Source organism: Hippocampus bargibanti, linkage group LG16 (assembly GCF_051943395.1).
Source record: "Hippocampus bargibanti isolate YZ-2025 linkage group LG16, ASM5194339v1, whole genome shotgun sequence".
In the NCBI taxonomy this organism is placed as follows: domain Eukaryota; kingdom Metazoa; phylum Chordata; class Actinopteri; order Syngnathiformes; family Syngnathidae; genus Hippocampus; species Hippocampus bargibanti.
The window spans coordinates 11,267,982-11,289,266 of NC_142749.1; the positions used below are offsets into that span (position 1 = coordinate 11,267,982).

At 38.4% G+C, this 21,285-nt stretch overlaps 1 protein-coding gene across 1 annotated transcript in view; it reads right to left on the reverse strand.

The window, feature by feature from the left end:
* Positions 1 to 21,285, reverse strand: part of LOC148886460 (rho GTPase-activating protein 26-like) — a 60,706-nt gene that overhangs the window by 28,923 nt on the left and 10,498 nt on the right. Inside the window, exons 3-5 of the mRNA XM_089016398.1 lie at positions 7,234 to 7,329; positions 4,140 to 4,201; positions 3,193 to 3,264 (exon numbers count right to left, since the gene is read on the reverse strand). Of these exons, the coding sequence (XP_088872524.1) occupies positions 3,193 to 3,264; positions 4,140 to 4,201; positions 7,234 to 7,329 (230 nt within the window). The remainder of the gene's footprint in view (positions 1 to 3,192; positions 3,265 to 4,139; positions 4,202 to 7,233; positions 7,330 to 21,285) is intronic.

The window sequence follows — 21,285 nt, forward strand, 5'->3', positions numbered from 1 at the left end:
CCAAAAAAACACTATGTATAGTAAGGCGTTTTTAGCCGAAAAAACGACCATGTATAGATAGTAAGGCGTTTTTAGCGGAAAAAAAAACCATGAATAGTAAGGCGTTTTTAGCCCAAAAAAATGACCATGTATAGTAAGGCGTTTTTTGACGCAAAAAACCACCATGTATAGTAAGGCGTTTTTAGCCCAAAAAAACAACCATGTAAAGTAAGGCGTTTTTAGCCCAAAAAAAAAAAACACCATGTAGTGTCAGGCGTTTTTAGCCGAAAAAAACGACCATGTATAGTAAGGCGTTTTTAGCCGAAAAAAACGACCATGTATAGTAAGGCGTTTTTTGCCAAAAAAACGACCATGTAGGGTAAGGCGTTTTTAGTCGAAAAAAGAAACGACCATGTAGGGTAAGGCGTTTTTAGCCGAAAAAAACCACCATGTATAGTAAGGCGTTTTTAGCCCCAAAAAAACAACCATGTAGGGTAAGGCGTTTTTAGCCGAAAAAAAACGACTTTGTATAGTAAGGCGTTTTTAGCCCCAAAAAAAACACCATGTATAGTAAGGCCTTTTTAGCCCCAAAAAAAACAGCATGTATAGTAAGGCCTTTTTAGCTGAAAAAAAAAACACCACAGTCATAGTTTACTCTCGAGGTTTGTTATGAGTTTGGGTGAAAACATTTGAATGTTTGATCTCCTACACATATTACATGTAGAGTGCACACTATATATCATAATAACTAGTTCTCAAGTCAAGAATATTGACTGTTTTTGTGGTATACATGGGACAATTTGAAATTTTTGTTCGGAGTTGAGCAAAAGCATCATGGCACTTCACATGCTTGATTTGCTTTCGTGAATAAAATGATGTGGCGGGCCAAATTTGGCACCCGGGCCTTGACTTTGACACTTGTGACATAGAGTAAGGCATTTTCAACCGAGAAAAAATGGGGGAGGGAAGATGTTTTGACCCCAAAAAATAACAACCGTGTATAGTAAGGCCGAAAAAAGATGTATGTAGTGTAAGGGATTTTTAGCTGAAAAAAGAACAGATATTTTTAGTTAGCCTTTTTTAACCATGCACATTTTATTTTTCTCCATTCAAAAGCACTAAAAATGTTCCTACTTAGCCTAATGAAACTTACAGTGCCGTGCAATACAATTCAATTTAATCATTGGGCTAAAAATAAATAAATAAACTAAAAAAACTACTGCTGTACTTCCTAAACAAACCAGCAGAGAACACTATTTTCCCAGATTACCACTTCCAGTCATCTCAAATGCACAAAATCAAGTGCATGTGAAAAACATGAATGTTGAACCGTGCTGAAATTCTGATCACATCTCCATCACCAGTAGATATAAATCATATCGGTGTACTTCTTAGAGTTTTGCTATGCATGTAATCCTCCATAAATAATGTCGACCTGAGTCATGCTCTAAAAAAGTATGACAAAACACCCCACGTGTTTCAAATACATCAACAGAAGTGCTTGCCAAAGTGGCCGCAAGGTGAGAAGGCGTGTACCGGGCAAAAAAAAATGTCACTCCTTTCAAGGCTAAACTGGGATTAGTTCTTACAATGTCCTCACCACCCAGATTACGTGCAATCACTCCTTAATCTGCCCACCATGTTGGAATCAAGCCATGACCTGCTGCCAAAGGGAGAGATGCGTTCATCCGTAGTTGATGAACCCCTAGGATGACTTTTCTGGGTCACAACATGGCTAATGAACATACAATGGTGTGTACCCAAGAGTAGGAAGTTTTGTATGTCGTCAGACCACATACAGTATTTCTAAAGTTAGCTGACGGAATGCTAACACACAATGCAGAACGTAACCAACATCAACGTTGTAACAGGTAAATGAACACCATCGGTATCGCAGCACATGCAGACAGACTACTTTTGTTTTATACTTTTTATACTTGCACTATGTACAGTTCTTTATGAAACATTTTTGCATGGTGAAAGTATACATTTCAGTCCTTTGACATTACTATTATACTTAGAATACTTTGTTTTTTATTCATTTCACCCCACAACCCCTTTCAAATTGCTGCTGTGGACTGCAAATTTCCCTATTGAAGGACTATTAAAGGCATTCTGATTCTGATTCTGATTCTGAATATGCCAAGGCACATGGACATTCTTACATTCTTTATCCTCTGTAAAAAAAAAATAAACTATGGTTATGCATTTTACCATGTCACCTCTGAAAGTCTATGCTTCCCCCTGGTGGCCAAGGTGCAATTACCAAGAGTAAGCGAGAATACTGTACATAAACTAATAATATAATAATAATAATAATAATAATAATAATAATAATAATAATAATAATAAATTTCATTTATAAGCGCCTTTTAAAATTGTCAAGGACACTTTACAGTCACGTAATTTTTTTGTGAGGGTGAGCAGCGGCAGCCTTTCGGGCCAGCGTTCAATGCATGACTTTCTGTTGAATTTTTTTACAGTAAGTTTTATTAATAAGTACAATAGTGTAGTGTGCTATGTTGTTTTGTGGTTGTTTTTCTTTGTTTTTTTAAGTTAAAAATTGCATTGCAATGTCTGTATTACATGTATAATTTTGTGTCTGCTTTAAAATAGAACAAATGTGTTTCCTTTATTGTTATTATTATGAACATTATGTTGATGAAACCATTTAAAAATAATAATTTGAACTGTAAATTAATCCATTATAGTTTTTTTGTATTTTTATTTACAATAAAGAAGTTGAGTTCAAATGTTTTTAATGGACTTGGTCCTTTGGGATAGGGACTCTGAAACTAACTGCGGAACAATGAGACTACTTCTGCAACTCGGAGTTATGTTATGCTTAGAATATCTTGTTTTCTATCCTTTCACTCCCATCCCAACCCCATCCCTCTTCAATTGCTGCTGTGGACTGCAAATTTCCCCATTGCGGGACGAATAAAGGTATTCTGATTCTGATTCTGATTCTGAAAGCATTGGTGATGACAACTTCCACCGCATTTGTTCTTCATGAAAAAAAAAACAGTCCCTAACCCTCACAGAATGAGCTACTGCCATTCTTACATAACAACGTTAGCAAATGGCTGACTCTCGCATAATGCTAAAAGCTTCTATATTGATTAGTGGAAGAACGTGACGTTGATGTACGGCACAGATTAGTATGTGTTGTAGAGTCCAAGTTTGGGGTGGTAAAATCCTCAACAGGCTTACCTTGGCTGCGCTGATTTGCTCTTTCCTGAACCGCTCCAGAGGCATAATGAGCACATCATTGGCATTTTCGATCTGAGGATACACAAATTGCGAAAATAAATAAATAAAGCGCCTGATGCGAATCACACACAAATTGATGAGTACTGTATTGTCCGGTGTATAAGGCACACCGGAGTATAAGGCGCACCTTCAATGAATGAAAAAGCTCTTCCAAATATAATATATAAATATCTAAAAGTTTTCTAAATATAAGGCACACCACATTATAAGTCGGTGGCTGCTAACAGTAATATCGAGACCTGTTGTGGGTCAATATAACTTCATATATAAGGCGCACCTGCATATAAGGTGCAGAGTCATCTTTTGTAGAAAAATCAAGGCTGTTGGGTGCATATACACCAGAAAATACGGTACATATCTTCATCTTTTTCAAAACAATGCTATCGACCAAGGGTGTCAAAATCATTTTTTGCCGCGGGCCACATTGTAGTTATGGTTTCCTCTTGAGGGCCGTTATGAATTTTGGGAAGCAATTAGGGTGTTTAATCCACATATTACATATAGAGCGCACACCAAATAATAATAATAATAATAATAATAATAATACATTTCATTTCTAAGCGCCTTTCAAAACTCTCAAGGCCACTTTACAGTCACAGGATATTTTTTTCTGCGGGTGAGCAGCGGCAGCCACACGCGCCAGCGTTTACTCAACCCGGAAGAATAAAGAGTTTTCAAATTTGAAGTCAACAATAATGACTGTTATTGTGGTTTACATATGACAATTTGAAATTTTGGTTCGAACTTTAGCAAGCATCATAGAAATTTGATTTGTTTTCACAGGCCGAATAAAATTATCTGGCGGGCCAGATTTGGCCCCCGGGCCTTGACTTTGGCGCCTGTGGTATCGACGAAACATGAAACAAAATTTGTGGCAGCCAACATACCATCCGTGTCCTCTCATCCTCCAGGTTTTGAAGAACAGCTGCAAATTCCTGAAGAGATTTGGCTGGGGAGGACAATAGTGAAGAAAAAAAGTAAATGAGAGAACATGGAGAAGGTAGCAAGATTCCATTAAAAGCCGCGAGTCAGAAATATATAAATAAAAAGAAAGAACTCCAACCGTTTTGTGACCACATTTGTCTTTTAAAGTTTCATCCAAGTGTCAGAACTTTGGAATGCATTAAAATGAAAGTGACCTTTAATAGTGCTTTTTTCTGAGTTCTGCTCAGCTGAGTCACTCAAATAAATCACTCACAAAGTCACATATTTGGCTGAATGTGCAGATTTTGTGAATGGATTTTTGGTGTGGGTTTGAACTTGGAAGAACCTTGTTTAATTTCCATTCGTTTGCCACGTTGACCACCGTTTCAGTGAAATGAAGCTAAAATTGTATTACAGTATAGAACAGTTTGTGGAAACCGAAATCCCTTCTGTCACTTTAAGTATAAATAGCAGTGTAATCAAAGGCAACCATACACGGTGCATATAAAAAGTCTACACAACCCTGTACAAAGAAAAATGAGATCAATACACTAGCTTGTGGACTTCCTGTATAAATGTATGACAACTCATTCACTGCCAGATAATGTGCAAAAATGTGTCCACTCCATTGCCAGGGTTTTTGTCTCTTTCACTCAAATTGCAGGACTCACAGAATATTGAGTTTTAGGACTAACATAAATATTCAATACAGTGTTAGAAACCTGAGACTCTCTTCTTTCTTCAGAAAAAAAAGAGTTAATTCCTAAGTTATATGGGTCTGGAGGTATCTGAGCTTGAAATGGGGGTGAATGTACAAAATACAATACATATTGGTTTATATAGCGCTTTAACAAAAGCTGAAGCTGTAACAAAGCGCTAACATGGACAAAAAGCAAATGCTGTCCCCTCGTAGAAGGGAAAAATATTAGCAGAGGTCTGACCAGCACTTTATTTGAATCCCTCGCAAGAAAAACTTTTTAAAACCCAAACAAATTCGGGAATGACGCTCCATGTTATGCTTTTTCATTCCCAAATAAATTTGGGAATGGCAGCAAATGAGTTTAAAAAAATGATGCAATGACGATCTGTACAAACAGCACAAACGTCATAGTACTGTATTGTGTTGCACTACTGGTCACTTGATCTCCGCTTGATAATCGATACACATTGTCGCACAGCTGGCCGTGTGTTCACATTACGGAAGGTCTTTCGATATTTGAATATCATGTACCCCTCTCTCATAGTTACTTGTTATTTGCTATTGCAATACTAGTGCAGCCTGTAATACCAGAGACAAATTCCTTATGCGTTCTACATACTTGGCCAATCAACATGAATCTGATTGGAATAAGTGAACATGCCATTTTGTGTCCGGTTATGTGACTGACTGTGTTTAGGATTAACCCATCACAATGTTAAATGGGAGTTGGCAAAGTCTGAGTTGTTCTGGTAGGCTTTCCCATAGGTAATTTTGCTTTATGTCAGAAGATTTGGATTTGTCAAAATTCCCTCCACTTTCACTTTAGGCCCCAATTTTGTGTTAAGAAACGGTAGAGATGGTCCTATGGATGTACTTGTCATTTAATTGTGCTTTTTTTATTCACTGCATTAGTGATAATATTTGAAAACAAAAAAATGGAAGTCATGCAAAGCTGTTCAAGCAAGATAGCGGTAGATGGTCTGCACTGGGCGGTTTGTGTGCACGCACACACACACACACACACACACACACACGCACACACACACACGCACACGCACACACACACACACACACACGCACACGCACACGCACACGCACACACACACACACACACACACACACACACACACACACACCACGCACGCACGCACACACACACACACACACACACACACACACACACATTAGGGGTGTGGTGACTTTTACTGACAAGTTTCCGTACACACCAAAAGGGACATTGGTGACTTTATGGAATGAGTAATGATGCAATTCTTAATACAAAACAATAGCCTTGACTTTCATTTCAGGGTTGGGTCCGACTCGGCATGTTTCGCCGGATGCTTTGTGTGTTTTGTCAGAGAGAACCACATGACGTGCACATTGACAGTTTGAGTGCCGTATACTGTATATTAATTTATTAGTATAATATGAGGCAAAAAGAACACCAAAGTGTACTTGAATTTATACAGTATATAATGACACTTGTGGTTCATAAAAGCCTCAAGTACAAGCACGGATCCGTCTGCTGTAAGTCACACGACCAACAGGCTCCACACGGACTGACCACAGTGCACAATGACACTCTTTCGAAGTGCAAGGGCACAATAGACAAATGATGTCATCTTAAACCAGTGTTGTGTGTTCTATGGATACTCAATTGACCAAAACACATACTTGTATTAATTTCCACGTTCGAAAATATATATTTTTAACTCATTCACTGCCAGATGTGCAAAAATGTGTCCACTCCAGTGCCAGGGTTTTTGTCAATTTCACTCAAATTCAAGAACCCACAGAATATTGAGTTTTAGGAATACATTAACATTCAACGCAGCGTAAGAAACCTTAGACTCTCTTCTTTCATCAGAAAAAAAGAGTTAATTCCTAAATTATATGGATCTGGAGTTATATGAACTTGAAATTGGGGTGGCTATACAAAAGGCAAATGTTGCCCCCTCGTGGAAGGGGAAAGAACATTGGCAGAGGTCTGACGAGCGCTTTATCGGCGCCCACCCAAAACCAAAACCCAAAACCAAAACAAATTTGGGAATGGCGCTCCACATCATATTTTCAATTCCTGAATCAATTTGAGAATGGCAGTGAATGACTTAATCATTTTGCACGTAACATACTAACTTCTTTACATGACAAATGTGTAGGCTTTGTTAGCTGTAATTTATAACAATCAAAAGTATATAAAGAGAAATTGTACAGAAATTCTACAATAATTAGCAAATATGACAAATACTACGTAAAACCATGATGAATCGGAAAATAATTATTGCAATAATTTGAGTTTACTGTACTTTATTGTGATGCACCCTGTGTGACCTTGGATTTCACATAAGCGAGCTTACCTATGCATATCTCATCATCAGTCTCGGCGTCCCCGATGCACTGGAATTTGAAGTCGTTGAGCGAGTCGGCAAATTTCCTCTTGGCCGTGGACAAACCTGACACGACATAAAGCGGAGAAGAGGGACTTAGCGTAACGATGGATCAAATTTTTATCAAGGAGTGGCGATATGTTTCTTAAGAGCCAATATATACTGTATGTATTTCCATGTGTCACCTATCTGGAAGCAAACTTTACAATAAGCACTTTGGCTTCTTTTAACATTCCAAAAACACACGCGCTCACCGATAATGTAGGCAAGTGTCTAGGGATAGAAAATTCAATGGCTTTCCAATTTTATCCATTCATCCCCCTCCACAAAGTGAAATAGATCTCCTTTCTCGCTAACAACGGTTACAAACAAACATTAAAAACATATTTCATGTATTGTTCCAGATGATGCAGCCAAGAACCATATTCAAGCGGCATATCCATGGTACTTGTGATCTTTGTTTAAAGGCTGTCATAAAACCAAAGTGGGAAGCGTGGGTGATATTTTATGGCCGTCATCAGTCAAAGTCAAAGTGAAAGGGCAGATCACCGTAAGAGTCATCCATCAGTAACATTTACAGTCAACGAGTCAGCTCATAAATCCTCTGCAAAAATTCCATTCAAGTAGTTTTATCAGAAACAACAGAAATTATAAAATCCATGTGTCAAATTAGATTAGATTAGCCTTAATTAGTCTTGCAGTGGAGAATTTTACATTTCACAGCAGCAAAGTTAAGAGGGGAAAAGGAAGGGAAAGGAAAGAAAAAAGTAGAAAAACAAAATACAGGAGCTGCTGTGAAAGCAGCCACTCTCGTGGCGCCATCTTGAAGTCAAAAGAAAAAAAAACTAAATAACAAATATGACAGCACAAAGACACAGAAAGTCATTCAATCATAAGCACTTTCTGCACCCTCTTTGTTGCATGAAGCAGTTCTAAATGTAAAAGAGGATCAACGTGTACTTTTCACCAGTGGATCAGGGACGTCATAGTGGTATGTGCACGTCTACTACAAGCTAAATGTCGAAAACAAACGAAGCTCGAGCATCCATTGACGAAAAGAGACCTTCTCACATCTCCTGTCCCATGTAAATCCGCTTCAATTCCAAGCCACTGACGCTGCTTTCCGCTGAACAAAGGTTTATGATTGCGATTATGGGAAAAAAAACAAAAATATATATTTTTTTTCAATCAACTTTTCCATCTTTTACGATCATATTGAAGCAGTATAATGCAGTCTACTAGAAACTAAATGTGTGGACGTCATCCATGTGTTACGAATGACTAATTCATAAAATCATTGCATGCACAACTGACAATACCAGTGTTGAGTTACCAAACGACAGCAAATATCTCATTTGTTAATAATTCATGGGGGGGAAAAAAAAGACAGTTGGCTTTCGGGAACGCTCGTTTTATCACCAGCTGCTGCTGTCATTTTTTTTTTCCACAGCAGGTTATCGGATGCCAAAAGGCTGCCTGCTGTACTGAACAATCTACATTCAATGCGGACATGACGCTAAGTGGACAAGAAGAATTTAATGAGATCATATGAGGTCGGAACTCAGAATTATTGTTATGATTGTTAATATAATTATTTCAAGCTAACATGGATGGTAAAAGAGAGCAATTGAGAACAATAATATGGCTGACAGGAAGGCAGACCCACGGTGACAAGCAGACCGTTATTACAATGGAAAGATTCTTTGTTCTGTATTCCAACTGGATACTTGATTTCAGGTTAAAACAAAAAAAAAAAACAGCTTTTTGGGTGGCCTCATTTAGGGATCAGATCTGGCTCCACTGATGTAATGCACTTCTAAACACACAATACATCTTTTTTTTGTCTTCACTCCCCCAGCTTACTGCTGGCTTTCTTATTTTTGGCCGGTATCTCAAACTGCTTCATCTTCTGTTTCCTGTCAGTGACAGCTCCACTCAGCTCCATGAAAGTGTAGAGCGTGCCTTTTTTTCTTTTTCTTCTTCTTGAGCTGCACTCCACGTCGTCATGTTGCAAAAGAGAGGTAGCGTAAAAAAAAAATTTGAAAAAAAAACTTTCACTGTAGCTAGTGATGCTAAATAAGGTCGTCAAAATAGCGGAAGCACACACCCAGCGAACCACCATCTTTGTGAGAAAATCGACTTAATACCGATGTGTTTGGGACAGAAAAACATGGAGCTTTGTCATTTTTGGAGAAGTGTATTTGACACGTATTGAATCTCATCATATTGTGTTAGACAATATTCACGAACATCAGCAAGTTCATCTCCATTTGTTACCACTCAAGTCCCAGCTGTGAATGATGACTTTGTTGTGCTTTGCGGTCGGATTGCATCGCTCAATGGCGACGAAAAAAAAAAAAAAAAAAAGATATGCACTTGTTTTGGCGAATGACAGTTGACAAGTCATATTATGACATACTAAATCAATTACTGGTACATGTACATGCAAATGTAGATCATTTGTCAATGCATGTGGGATAAATAAAAGCTATGCTATATATTCCGTTGCAAATTGAAAGATGTAAGATGACTATGTTCAACACTGAAAATCAATTTAACAAAAAGAAAAACTCCTTTCATAATAATAAAATAATAATAATAATAATAATAATAATAATAATAATAATAATAATAATAATAACATCATCATCATCATATAGTTAGACACCACTCATTGAGTGCACCGAAACAAGACTTTCAACATAACAACGTAAAGATTCAGATCCCAGGTTTACGACTACCGGTAATTTTATGGTTAACTCATTTACTGCCAGACGTGCAAAAATGTGTCCCTTTGAGTGCCAGGGTTTTTGTCATTTTCACTCAAATTTCAGGACCCACAGAATATTGAGTTTTGGGATTACATAAATATTCAATGCAGTGTAAGAAACCTTTGACTTTCTTCTTTCATCAGAAAAAAGAGTTAATTCTTAAATTATATGGGTCGGGAGTTATATAAGCTTGAAATGAGGGCTGCTGTCCAAAATAAAATGCATACATATTGGTTTGTATAGAGCTTTAACAACAGTTGAAACTGGAACAAAGCGCTAACATGGAAAAAAGGAAATGCTGCCCCCTTATGGAAGAGAAAAAACATTGACAGAGGTCAAAAATTAAAACCCGAACAAATTCGGGAATGGCGCTCCAAATCATATTTTCAATTCCCAAATAAATTCGGGAATGGCAGTGAATGAGTTAATTGCGAGAAGAAAAAAAAAAGTCACAACAGACTGTGGAATCAGTTTTTTGCAGCATTCACACTATAAGATGAGGAATACGGAATGGTTGCGCTAACGGAAAGGAGAGCATTTTTGTCCTGATTGATGCCGACAAATGGACCCCTTGAGTATTTTTTTCTCACATTTCACAAAACATACACATCCCGTGAGAGGATTACATTCATTTTACGCCATATGACCCAATCCCATAGTATAACCGCATAATCCATTTGGTGCGGATCACACCAACGTGTTGACATGCTGACTCATGAGTAAGAAATACTCCAACCTCATAATCAGTCATACAACCGCTTACTTCCAGACCCCTTTACCTTGTCAGTCACACACCACTACACAGAATTCATGTTCCACTTGAAAGAATTTTCATGTCATATGTTGTACAGTACAGAAAATCACATGGCAGCTCATTTGTAAAAAAAAAAAAAAAAAGACATGTGAAGGTCATTTGAGGGGCTGAAATGAGCCTGAAGGGAGCGAGAGTGTGTGAGAGAGAAAGTTCAGCTCTGAACAAAAGGAACTGTGTAAGTACAACTGTGTCTAAGTACTGTACAATGCGTGTTATAGCGCACACACAAAAAGAATGGGCTGGTGTGATATGAACAGGATGTCGAGCTGTGGCTGGAACTCTGGAGCATCTTTTGTCACAAGAGAATGTGAATTGACTGACTAGATCTCCATTTTTGACAGTGAGTGGCACAGACCCACACTCATACACACATACACCCAATGGCTAAGAGGGACATAAAATACTTTACAATAACTTATTAAACACCCAGTTGAAACTTTATTTCAGAGTTTAGTGTGTGAATGTGTGTGTGACCGGACTCGGATGTACGTCATGGAGGCGTTGTATATTTCCTGTGAAAGTAGTAAAAATGTCCAGCGCATCCATAATTTGATGGCTTCTTCCTCCAAGCTTTCAACAAGACTCATGACAATCTGCTTGCAAACAGGAAACAACTGACGGAAAGAATCCAATGATGATGTGATTGTTTGGGAATTTTAAGGGGAAACGGTGGGTTTGTTTGACCTTTCTGATACGAGTTCAAAAACATTTCGGTGGCACCGCGGCTTGGAACATGGAGATTGGCCTGCCGGAACTCGATCACAAATCAAGAGGGCAGCGCTACGGTTGCGTTACAATTGGCTGTATTTATTCATGCATTTATTTATTCATATATTCATTTATTCATCTGTTTATTTATATTTATGTTTGTGTTTGTTTTTCATCAATCTGACTATTTATTTATCATCATGTATTTATGTATGTGTTATTTTTATTTGTTTACTTGTTTATTGATTTCATTTTGAGTATGTATGTATGTATTTATTTAGTTATTCATTTATTTATTTATTTATATTTATATTATTTGTTTATTTATGTATTTTTTATCATTCTGAGTATTTATTTATGGATTATTTATTTTATTTATGTATTTGTTTATGTTCATTTATTTAATTATTTGTTATTTGTTTATCATCACTCAGAGTATTTATTTATTGATTTATTTACCTAGCACATTTTTATTTATTTATTTTTTCATTTATTTATTAACATTCTTAGTATTTATTAATTTGTTTATTTATTTATTTGTTTGTTTATTTGTTATCATTCTGAGAATAAATATTATTATTGGAGGCAGTTTTAGGATTCCTAATCCCATTGGTGGACAATCAAGAACTTCGAGAGTGGCTGCCTTTCCAGCAGCTCATGTATTTTGTTTTTCTACTTTCATTCCTTTCATCACTTTGATGCTGTGAAATGTAAATTTCTCCACTGTGAGACTAATAAAGGCAAATCCAATCCAATCCATATGTTAAATTATGATGCACACACACATATTGTTGAGAGGACATTTATACGACATGATGCTTAGCTAATTTTACAGATTTGAAATTGAGTATCAGGAATCATTACAGGTTTAAAGACACAAATAAAATGTATTATTGTGATTCCAAATAATACAAAAAAGAATAATAACAATATGCAGGGGTCTTCATTTAAGTGATAAGTTGGTTTGTCGGAAAGCGATTTAGTGTCGATACCATGGCGACCATGAATAAGTAATTTAGCATATTAGTGGAGCCCGGACACAGACTGTGTAGTTAAGATAATGCTGAAAAATGGCTTCCATTTGATATGCAGTACTCTGGGGTATATGAACAACTTTGTTCTGAGGCTGCAACATGTTAAGATTACCAGTAGTTGAAAAATTGTTAGTCGAAGCAACAAACGGTCCGTTGTTCTACTAGCCTTTAGGGGTCACTTTTCTCACGCCAATGCAAATCGCGTGAAAGCGGGAGGAAAAAAATATCTCAGGAGGCATCGTCTGGTTGCCATGTGATCCAAAAACACAGCTGGAGAACAGCAGAATCCCTCAGAAATATTTACTTGATTTCCTTTTCAATATCATCAACATCACAGCGTTTAGACGTTGAATGTTTAAAGGTGAAAGGTGCGCTGCTGAGCTCATGAAAGCATGACGTCTTTTCGGTGATGTATGAGAGCGAGACGGGCAGGTGTTGCACATGTGCACAATGTGATGTAAGAGTGTGTCCAAACAAGAAAGTCCACTTCAATGAATTACAGTGTCCCAAGAGCCAACTTATCCGAACGCCTATCAACACCTCAAAAGGTCGAGTCACTGTGAAGTCACTCAAAGAGTGCAGAAAGAAAAAGAAATGAGGAGCGAAAGTGGAAAATAGCTTCTTTTTTTAACTTCATCACTTTCCAAGGGCAGTAAAAACATCATCAGGTCAAACTGTGGCCAAGCTGTGGTCCACGTATGCACAAATGCACATGCATATACTGTATCGTCTTATGCACACACAGCCAAAAAAAAACATTTAAGACATAATTTGTCAGTCCAGCCCTCAAAAATGAATACATAAATAAATAAAAACACCTAATAATGTTGCTTAGAGCAAAATCCGCAATATCAGCATGTATCAGAAACGCATTCTTCAAAGCTGACGACTAAAATGATCGTGTTTATGCATCATTGGATTGTATGTTTTGATATTGGAGCACAAGGGAGATGGAAGGAAATGATGACTCATGAAAGGAAACATACTTTACGCATGCTTGTTTCTTTAAATTAAGACTAACCGTTTTATTTATTTTTGGATGCCACCATTTACAGGGTTATTTATCGGTTGGCTATATAATACGTAATGTGACCACAGAGATGGACACCTAACCCCATTTTGACGGTTCGATAATAAGAGAAAAAAACTGGAGAAATACTTTAACACAATTGGGACATTTCAAACGTGACGAAAAAAAAAGTTTTTTATTTAAAAAAATATTTACAAGAAATATTTGTGAAAACATTTGTGTGAAGAGGCTCCTTGACTCATTCACTGCCAGACGATGTATGTGTCCACTCCAGTGCCAGGGTTTTTGTCATTTTCAGTGAAATTGCAGGACCCACAGAATATTATGTTTTAGGACTACATAAACATTCAATGCAGTGTAAGAAACCTCGGACTCTCTTCTTTCATCAGAAAAAAAAAAGTTAATTCCTAAATTATATGGGTCTGGAGTTGTATGACCTTGAAATGGGGGCGGCTGTACAAAATACAATGCATACATACATGTTGGTTTATATAGTGCTTTAAACAACAGCTGAAGCTGGAACAAAGTGCTAACATGGGAAAAAGGGAGATGCTGCCTCCTTGTGGAAGGGAAAAAACATGGCCAGAGGTCTGGCCAGTGACTTATCGGCACCCAAGCATGAAAAAAAAAATATGAATGGTAGTGAATGATTTAAATTGGTTGAATTGGGGAGGGTTGACAGTGGATACACACACAGAGAGAGACATACGCACATGATAATTCTCTTCACACACAGATGAAGAGTAAAAGTCCAAGAGCAGCAGTCCAAAAATAGCGCACATTTGGATTCACTTAAAACGCAAACAGAGAGCAACACATGACACAGCAGGCCGGTTGACAAAGCAAATTTAGCGTGCACACACTGGAAAGCCATTCTTTTGTCCGTCTCGGCAGATGGCTTTCATCACATTTTGACGAGTCCGTCTTGTTGGGGTGGGCTAGTTTTAGAAAATTTAATGATTGCTGAAATATTTGTTTTTAAGTTCAAACAAGAATAAAGAGTGCATGGCGTTCCCAGCATCTTTTTTTTTTTTTGATTGCAATGCCAACATAGCCTCGTGTTAAATTGATCTCTTATTTCTGTTGCAATGTTCAAAAATGCCAAATTTTAAATATGGGAGCCAAAATACAACCCCCTGAGCCACTACCTCGAACAAAAATAGGTCCATCCCAACCTTTTTATCTCTTGAATCAAAAATTGACCAATAATTTAAACTGTTCCATGATTGTGAAATGGCAAGTTGCAATTTATATTGTCGAATATTTGCTTCACCCAACCCCCACCACCCACTGAGCCAACACCCCCCGCCCCCGCATGAAAATTATAAGAATATGTCACAATGCGTTAACATCCCTCCATCATGTCTTATTTTATTTTGCAAATTTCCCCATTGTGAGACGAATAAAGGTTTTCTGATTCTAACTGTGATTTTACGCCCACATTTGTGCCTTGAAGTGTTAGTGGAAAAAAATAGGATATGTTAAAAATCTGTGCATGTTACTGAGCACTTCAGCCATTTTGAAGGAACCAATACACACAAACACACACTAAAAACAGCTACAATTTTTCGTGTATGGACACGCGTTTACACTTAAAGAGATGAATCTCAGGAAATTCAGTTGCGTTTATGGTGTTATTCTTCACTCGCCACACTTCTTTTGCTTACCACTGAACTGAATGAATGAATGGTGGTCAGGGCACAAAACACGCCGACGCAACAATGAAAATATAAAGCCGGCGGGTTGGGGGGAGGGTTGAGCTGTGAATACGATGGTGAATAGAGGGGCAGCAATTGTTAAAAAAAAAGGCAGAGACAAGGGCAAGGGAGTGACACTGTGGCGTCACACCATTGAGAAATGCAAGGACTTTAGTAGAGAAACAACCCTGAGAGGCACCCCAAACGTCACATGGAAATTTATGGCGCTTACCGCTTGAAAAGCTTTTACGGTTTCTCAATTTAAGCGCCATTGGGTGATTCTGGGAATTTTTGTATGAGCAGCCATACTTGCTCACTTGGCGAAAGCTTGCAAGATTTTTTTGGCAATATATGTCAGGTTTTAAATTGTTCGCAGCGTTAAAATTGGTGAAATTGTATTCGTTGTACACTTAATGGATGCTAAATTCACCACAACTCCCAAATGGCAAATACTTTTATTCATTCAGTTTGAGACGCTATTACCTATTGAATTGAGTTTGACATAAGGAAGAAAAACAGTGTAAACATCTGTGAAGCTTTTATATTCTCCCTCTTCTTATTACTGGCCAAATAACGTTGGTATCCAAGCAACAAGAACAAAGAAACCATGACACCAAGTTTGGTTTCTCTGCTGTATGTGTTTTTTCTCCTTACAGAAATTCACATTTGTTATGTCTTTTGCTTTTCAGTCAATTTCCCTCTTCACTGATATTTAGATTTGGCATCGAGCAGGTTGTCTTTTTTTTTTCTAGAATCAGCGCACCACCCAACCCCTATTCCCCTCCCGCTCCCTCATTTATTCTGTAGCCCCCTTTGACCTCGGTCTCCCGCCCTCATTTTGGAATTTTCTGCCACGCCTGCTGCTGACACAGCCAACACAGACAATAAGGGACGACTTTCCTTTTTTTACACTCCCTCATCTCTTAAAAAGGGCGCCAGTGGGGTGAAATCGCCTCGCCTCTGGAAAAATCTACAGCAGGAATGTGTGATGAGCTCATTTGGCCTACAAATGGACAGCCTTGTAATTTTGAGGAAATCAGAGATTTAAACAGGATTGTCATACATGTAATTGTCATACAAATATGTTTTTTTTTTTTCAGAAAGACAAGATATGCTAGACTGCTGGTTTGCTATTTGCTGTTATTTCAAAATGAACCCCAAATAAGGTACTAGGAGCAAAATATGTATACATCTGCGCTTCAAATTGTATTGTGGGATGCTATTAGTGCTGTTGTTTACTTGCACTTGTGTGCTATCATGTGTTTGGGCTGGTAGGGTGTTGCATTTCAGTTTGTAGCTACATGACGATTCGAAAATGTAAAATGAATCAATTGTGTTGTTCTAACCACTGGATATTAGGTCACGTCTGACAAAACATACTCAAGACTGTAATATCAGAGAATTATCGCAAGTTAAAAACACCCATAAAGGCGACTCATGGCGCTCACGTGCATGTTACATATCAGGCCAGATCGAGCGTAGTAGTGACAGCGAGAAAAGGCAGGGAGAGGATGGAAACCACAATAACCAGATTAGAGCCAGTTTCCAAAATAGCCTTCGTCCACTTCCTCTCCGTCGCGCAACATAAGCCCCAACTCTGTCTCAGACAGCACACATAAAAAAATGCAGCAAAACGCCTCAAATGCCTGATGGCAAACGATTTTGCATCACGGCAACTTACGGTGACGCCGCTAACCAGATGCAAGCTCTGGTTTGGGCAGGGAGTGTTTGCTAGCTATTTGAGCTGCTCGATTCACTGAAACATACCACAACGATAACAATATCAACTGAAGCAGAAACAGAATTTATTTTCATAAAACGCCAAACACCCCCACTATTACGAACAATACAACAAGCCCCTTGAATTGTACATACAAATGCATTTTACGAATCAGATGCTAATGCTAATAACATGTAGTTGAAAAGAGGTTTTACATTGTACTAACGGATGTCTGACACAGTGGTTCATGGCTGTTTATACTTGTAAGAGGTCATTGTGTTGTTATAAGAGTTTCTGTAAAGTTATGAAAGGTTTGTGGTAGTTGAAAGCAACAGCAAATGAATTCAATTTGCAGTATTTCCCATGGGAAATTTTGCACTGAAATTCTAAACTCTTGGAAGCCAACCAACGTCACAGAGGGATTTTGTTCAATTTTAGCGGTCCCAGTCACATTGTTGGACAAATTGGAGCATATTACCGCCAGAGTGTGCCGAGTTTTCCAATATTGTACATTTTCTGTGTAATCAGTGGGCAAAAACACAGTCTGCGTTTATGATCTTCTGGAATAAAATACCCAAAGAATTGGTAACGTCTACCGTGATGTTTGAGTCACACATTTTCTCAAGAGAACTGTTCAGACGCGCACCTGACAACAGAAAAAATACCTTCAAAGAGTTTTTTTGTTTGAATTTGATGTGCCAGGTTGAAACTTGTTTGATAGATTATGCCCGAGATATGCCAAAGTATGTACAGCGTGACAAAACTTCCTCCTCAGCCGTCGATCTCATCTCTCCTTCTTTTTAACTCCTGAAGATGCGATGGAAGACAAAACAAGATTTTTTTGCAGCTCTGCTGACCTAACTGCTGCAAAATTCGGAGGAATGTGATCTCCTGTTCTTGTTTGTCTTCAAATAGCTCAATACAATGACCTGCAAAGTGATGAAGATGTCAGTGGAACAAAAATAGCTAGATAGCTAGATAGTTAGAGAGCTAGCTATCTTGATAGCTATTTAGCTATATATCTAGCTCTCTAGCTACCTCTCTAGCTAACAAGCTATAATGCTAGAGAGCTATCTCTTTAGCTAGCTAGCTTGTTAGCTAGAGAGCTAGCTAGTTAGCTATATAGATACATTTTTTAAAAAAAAAGGTATTAAATGTGAAGAGTTCTTTCTTGAACTAAATTACCGGTAGTTTTAATTTACGGTCCCTTTGGACAGCGATGACAGCCATTTACGTGGCATTGCGTGGCTCTGCTCCCAAACTCTGGAATTCACTTCCATTGTCGCGTTTTGCGAGGTGGTGATGGCGGGTGCGGATCCCAAAAAGCAGGCAGGAGGGAGCAGGAGGTTGTTTGACAAATTGTATTAAAATAAAGGTCAGCAAGAACAAAATGTAAAACATAAAAATCATCTGAACAGAAAAAATACAAAGTATCAAAAGAAGACCAAAAGTAAAAGTCCGCCAAGGTTAAACAAACACATGCACAGCATACACAATGAATGCCGTTGCAGACAAAGCATGCAACAAACAATGAACCGACACCGGATGGTCATGCCGTGAGTCCTTTTAAGTGTCACTGATTAAAATGACCAGCACCTGCGAGGCTGCAGGCAGGGCTGACGTCGCTACCCGTTGGTCGCCAATCCAAACGTGGCAGTCCACCACTGATCGGGACGACCAGCACCTGTGCATGTGCAGGCGGGGCCGACAGCGCCACCCGTTGGTCGCCAACCAGATCATGACATCCACCCAATATCCGTAATATTGACTCCCTCGCTACTTTCAAATCCCACCTCAAAACCAATCTGTTTAAAATTGCATTCATGGTCTAGTTCAATCAGCTATTTTATTATTTATTATTTTACTTATGGTTTTATTGTTTTGTGCTTTGTTTTTATTGTAAAGTGTCCTTGGGTGTTCTGAAAGGCGCTTGAAATTAAATGTATTATTATTATTATTATTATAACTGCAACAACTCCACATACATGTACTTTACAGAAAAAAGCACAGCGTATGACCTATAGGCGTTATGCATTATTTTTTTGTTTTCTGCTCACTTTCTTTGTTCTTGGGAAGTATGAAGCGGGAAGTCCTAAAACTAGAACAGGATGAGGAAGTAAATCCCAAATCCGGGCGTACACGCTACCGACATTAAGACAAAATGGCAACACGGTTGAAACAATACAGCGGAAATCAACAGTTCAAGGCCTGCGGACACGTAATTGTCCAGCATGTCTTCTGTCTACCGTTTTTTTGTATGGATGCTAACTGTGTTTCGAAAGCCATCTATTGCTCCCCAGTCAGTTCAACCTTGACAACTCTCCTGTCTCACAATTCTTAGTATGACGAAATATATCTCACACGGCCTGTTTTGGAGCCAAAGCTCTCGTCTCATATTACCCGCGCAATCATTTGCTGCTTTTTTTCTGTCAACAGTCGAGATCATTCGCAGGTTAAGGCTCTTATGTTTGACACCTCCGGCGATCTTTTCCCTCCCGTGCTGACTTGCAACGGCACTTCAGAAATGACAAGACAAACGCTTGCAAACGGCACTGATGTGTGTGTGTGTTTCGCGGCGCTTATTCGTTCACGCTCGAATGAATGAACGCTCGTGGATGCATGAGAGCAAGCTGTCTCTGACACCTGCTACTGCTCGGGAATAAAGAGTCAAAAGCAAAAACGTCCATTATTTGGCGATGAATAGCATTTATTTCCTGCAAGCACTTGACAAAATAAAATTGAGTCAATTCAACTTGTATTTTTCCCCCCTCCATTGTATAAGTAGCTGCAATAGGCTCCGAATGAGGACAAGTGAATGGGGGAAAAAAATAAAAGGATGGGAGAAACCACCTCTTGGGTAAGTAAGTAAAGGCAATAAAAGCGACTCCTAATTCGACTTCATATAAATCAAATTTACGAGTGAAAATAAGGTATCCGTTTGGCATGCCTCCTATAAACCCCCCAATGCACAGATTACACAAAATTACTTCACCACAGACATAAATGAGGACCCGGCACTTATCCGCCGGTTTTTATAGGCAACGTAAAAAGTGATTCACAGTCATTCTTGGTCCTGATGGGAATCTCGAAGCGGCCCCGAAGGCATCATCACATGCTTGTTAGTGTGCAACCACACGTTATTTTACAAAAAAAAGGTTGACAATACAATCTATTCATTATGATGTCCTTCTTTAATCTTTATTTTTATAAGTGGTTAATAAATCAACTTTGGCAGCAAAATGAGAGATTCCAATTGAGGGTTTTCACCCTATCTAGCTAGCTAACTGATCTGTGTGGTATGCGGTGTTTCCATGTTCTATTGTTTTGGGTTTTAAGAAAAAAATAGAGACATCACAATCACAGAGAAATTAGTTAAAAGAGAGTAACGTGATGGTCTGTTGAGCATCACCCAGTCAGATAAATGAACCTTACATCATTGCCATGTTTTCATCGCCATTTTAAAATCCATTCACTGCAACATTCCCCAGTTGTGATAATATCCGCTTCAAGTATCGATTGTTGTTTAATATTGAAAATGTTTTGGTTTGTTGTCCAAAGGTGTCGGTTGTCCTTTAAAGCCGTAATTAAAACAAAAGTAACTTTTTACTTTTTTGGGGGGGACCCGCCAAAAAAGGGCGTTAATAAAAACGCCCTTTAAACTTTTGTGACCTATTTGCTCCCTTTTTATCTGAATCAATGCGTTGAAAAAGTTGACCATGGAAATAATTCCAAAGCACTGGTTTCAAAGTCAAGGCCTGGGGGCCAAATGTGGTCCACTATTTTATTTTATTTTATTTTATTTTATTTTATTTTATTTTATTTTATAAAACAAATCAAACTTTTCAAATTCCAGGACGCTTGCTAAAGTCCGAAGCAAAAGTTGAAATAGTCCCATGTAAACCACAATAACAGTCATTATTCTTCACTTCAAATTTGAAAACTACCATATTATCCGGTGGATAAGGCGCACCCAAAAGTCTTGATATTCTTCAAAAGATGACCCTAAAGGTCAGCAGCAACAAAATGTCGGCACCGGATGATCGTGCCAGGTGTCTTTTTAAGTGTCATTGATTATAACGACCAGCACCTGCGAGGCTGCCGACAGGGCTGACGTCGCTACCCGCTGTTCGCCAATCTGATCGGGACGACCAGCACCTGTGCAGGTGCAGGCGGGGCCGACAGCGCCCCCCGTTGGTCGCCAACCAGATCATGACAGTACCCCCCCTTCAAGGGGCTGCTTCCAGAAGT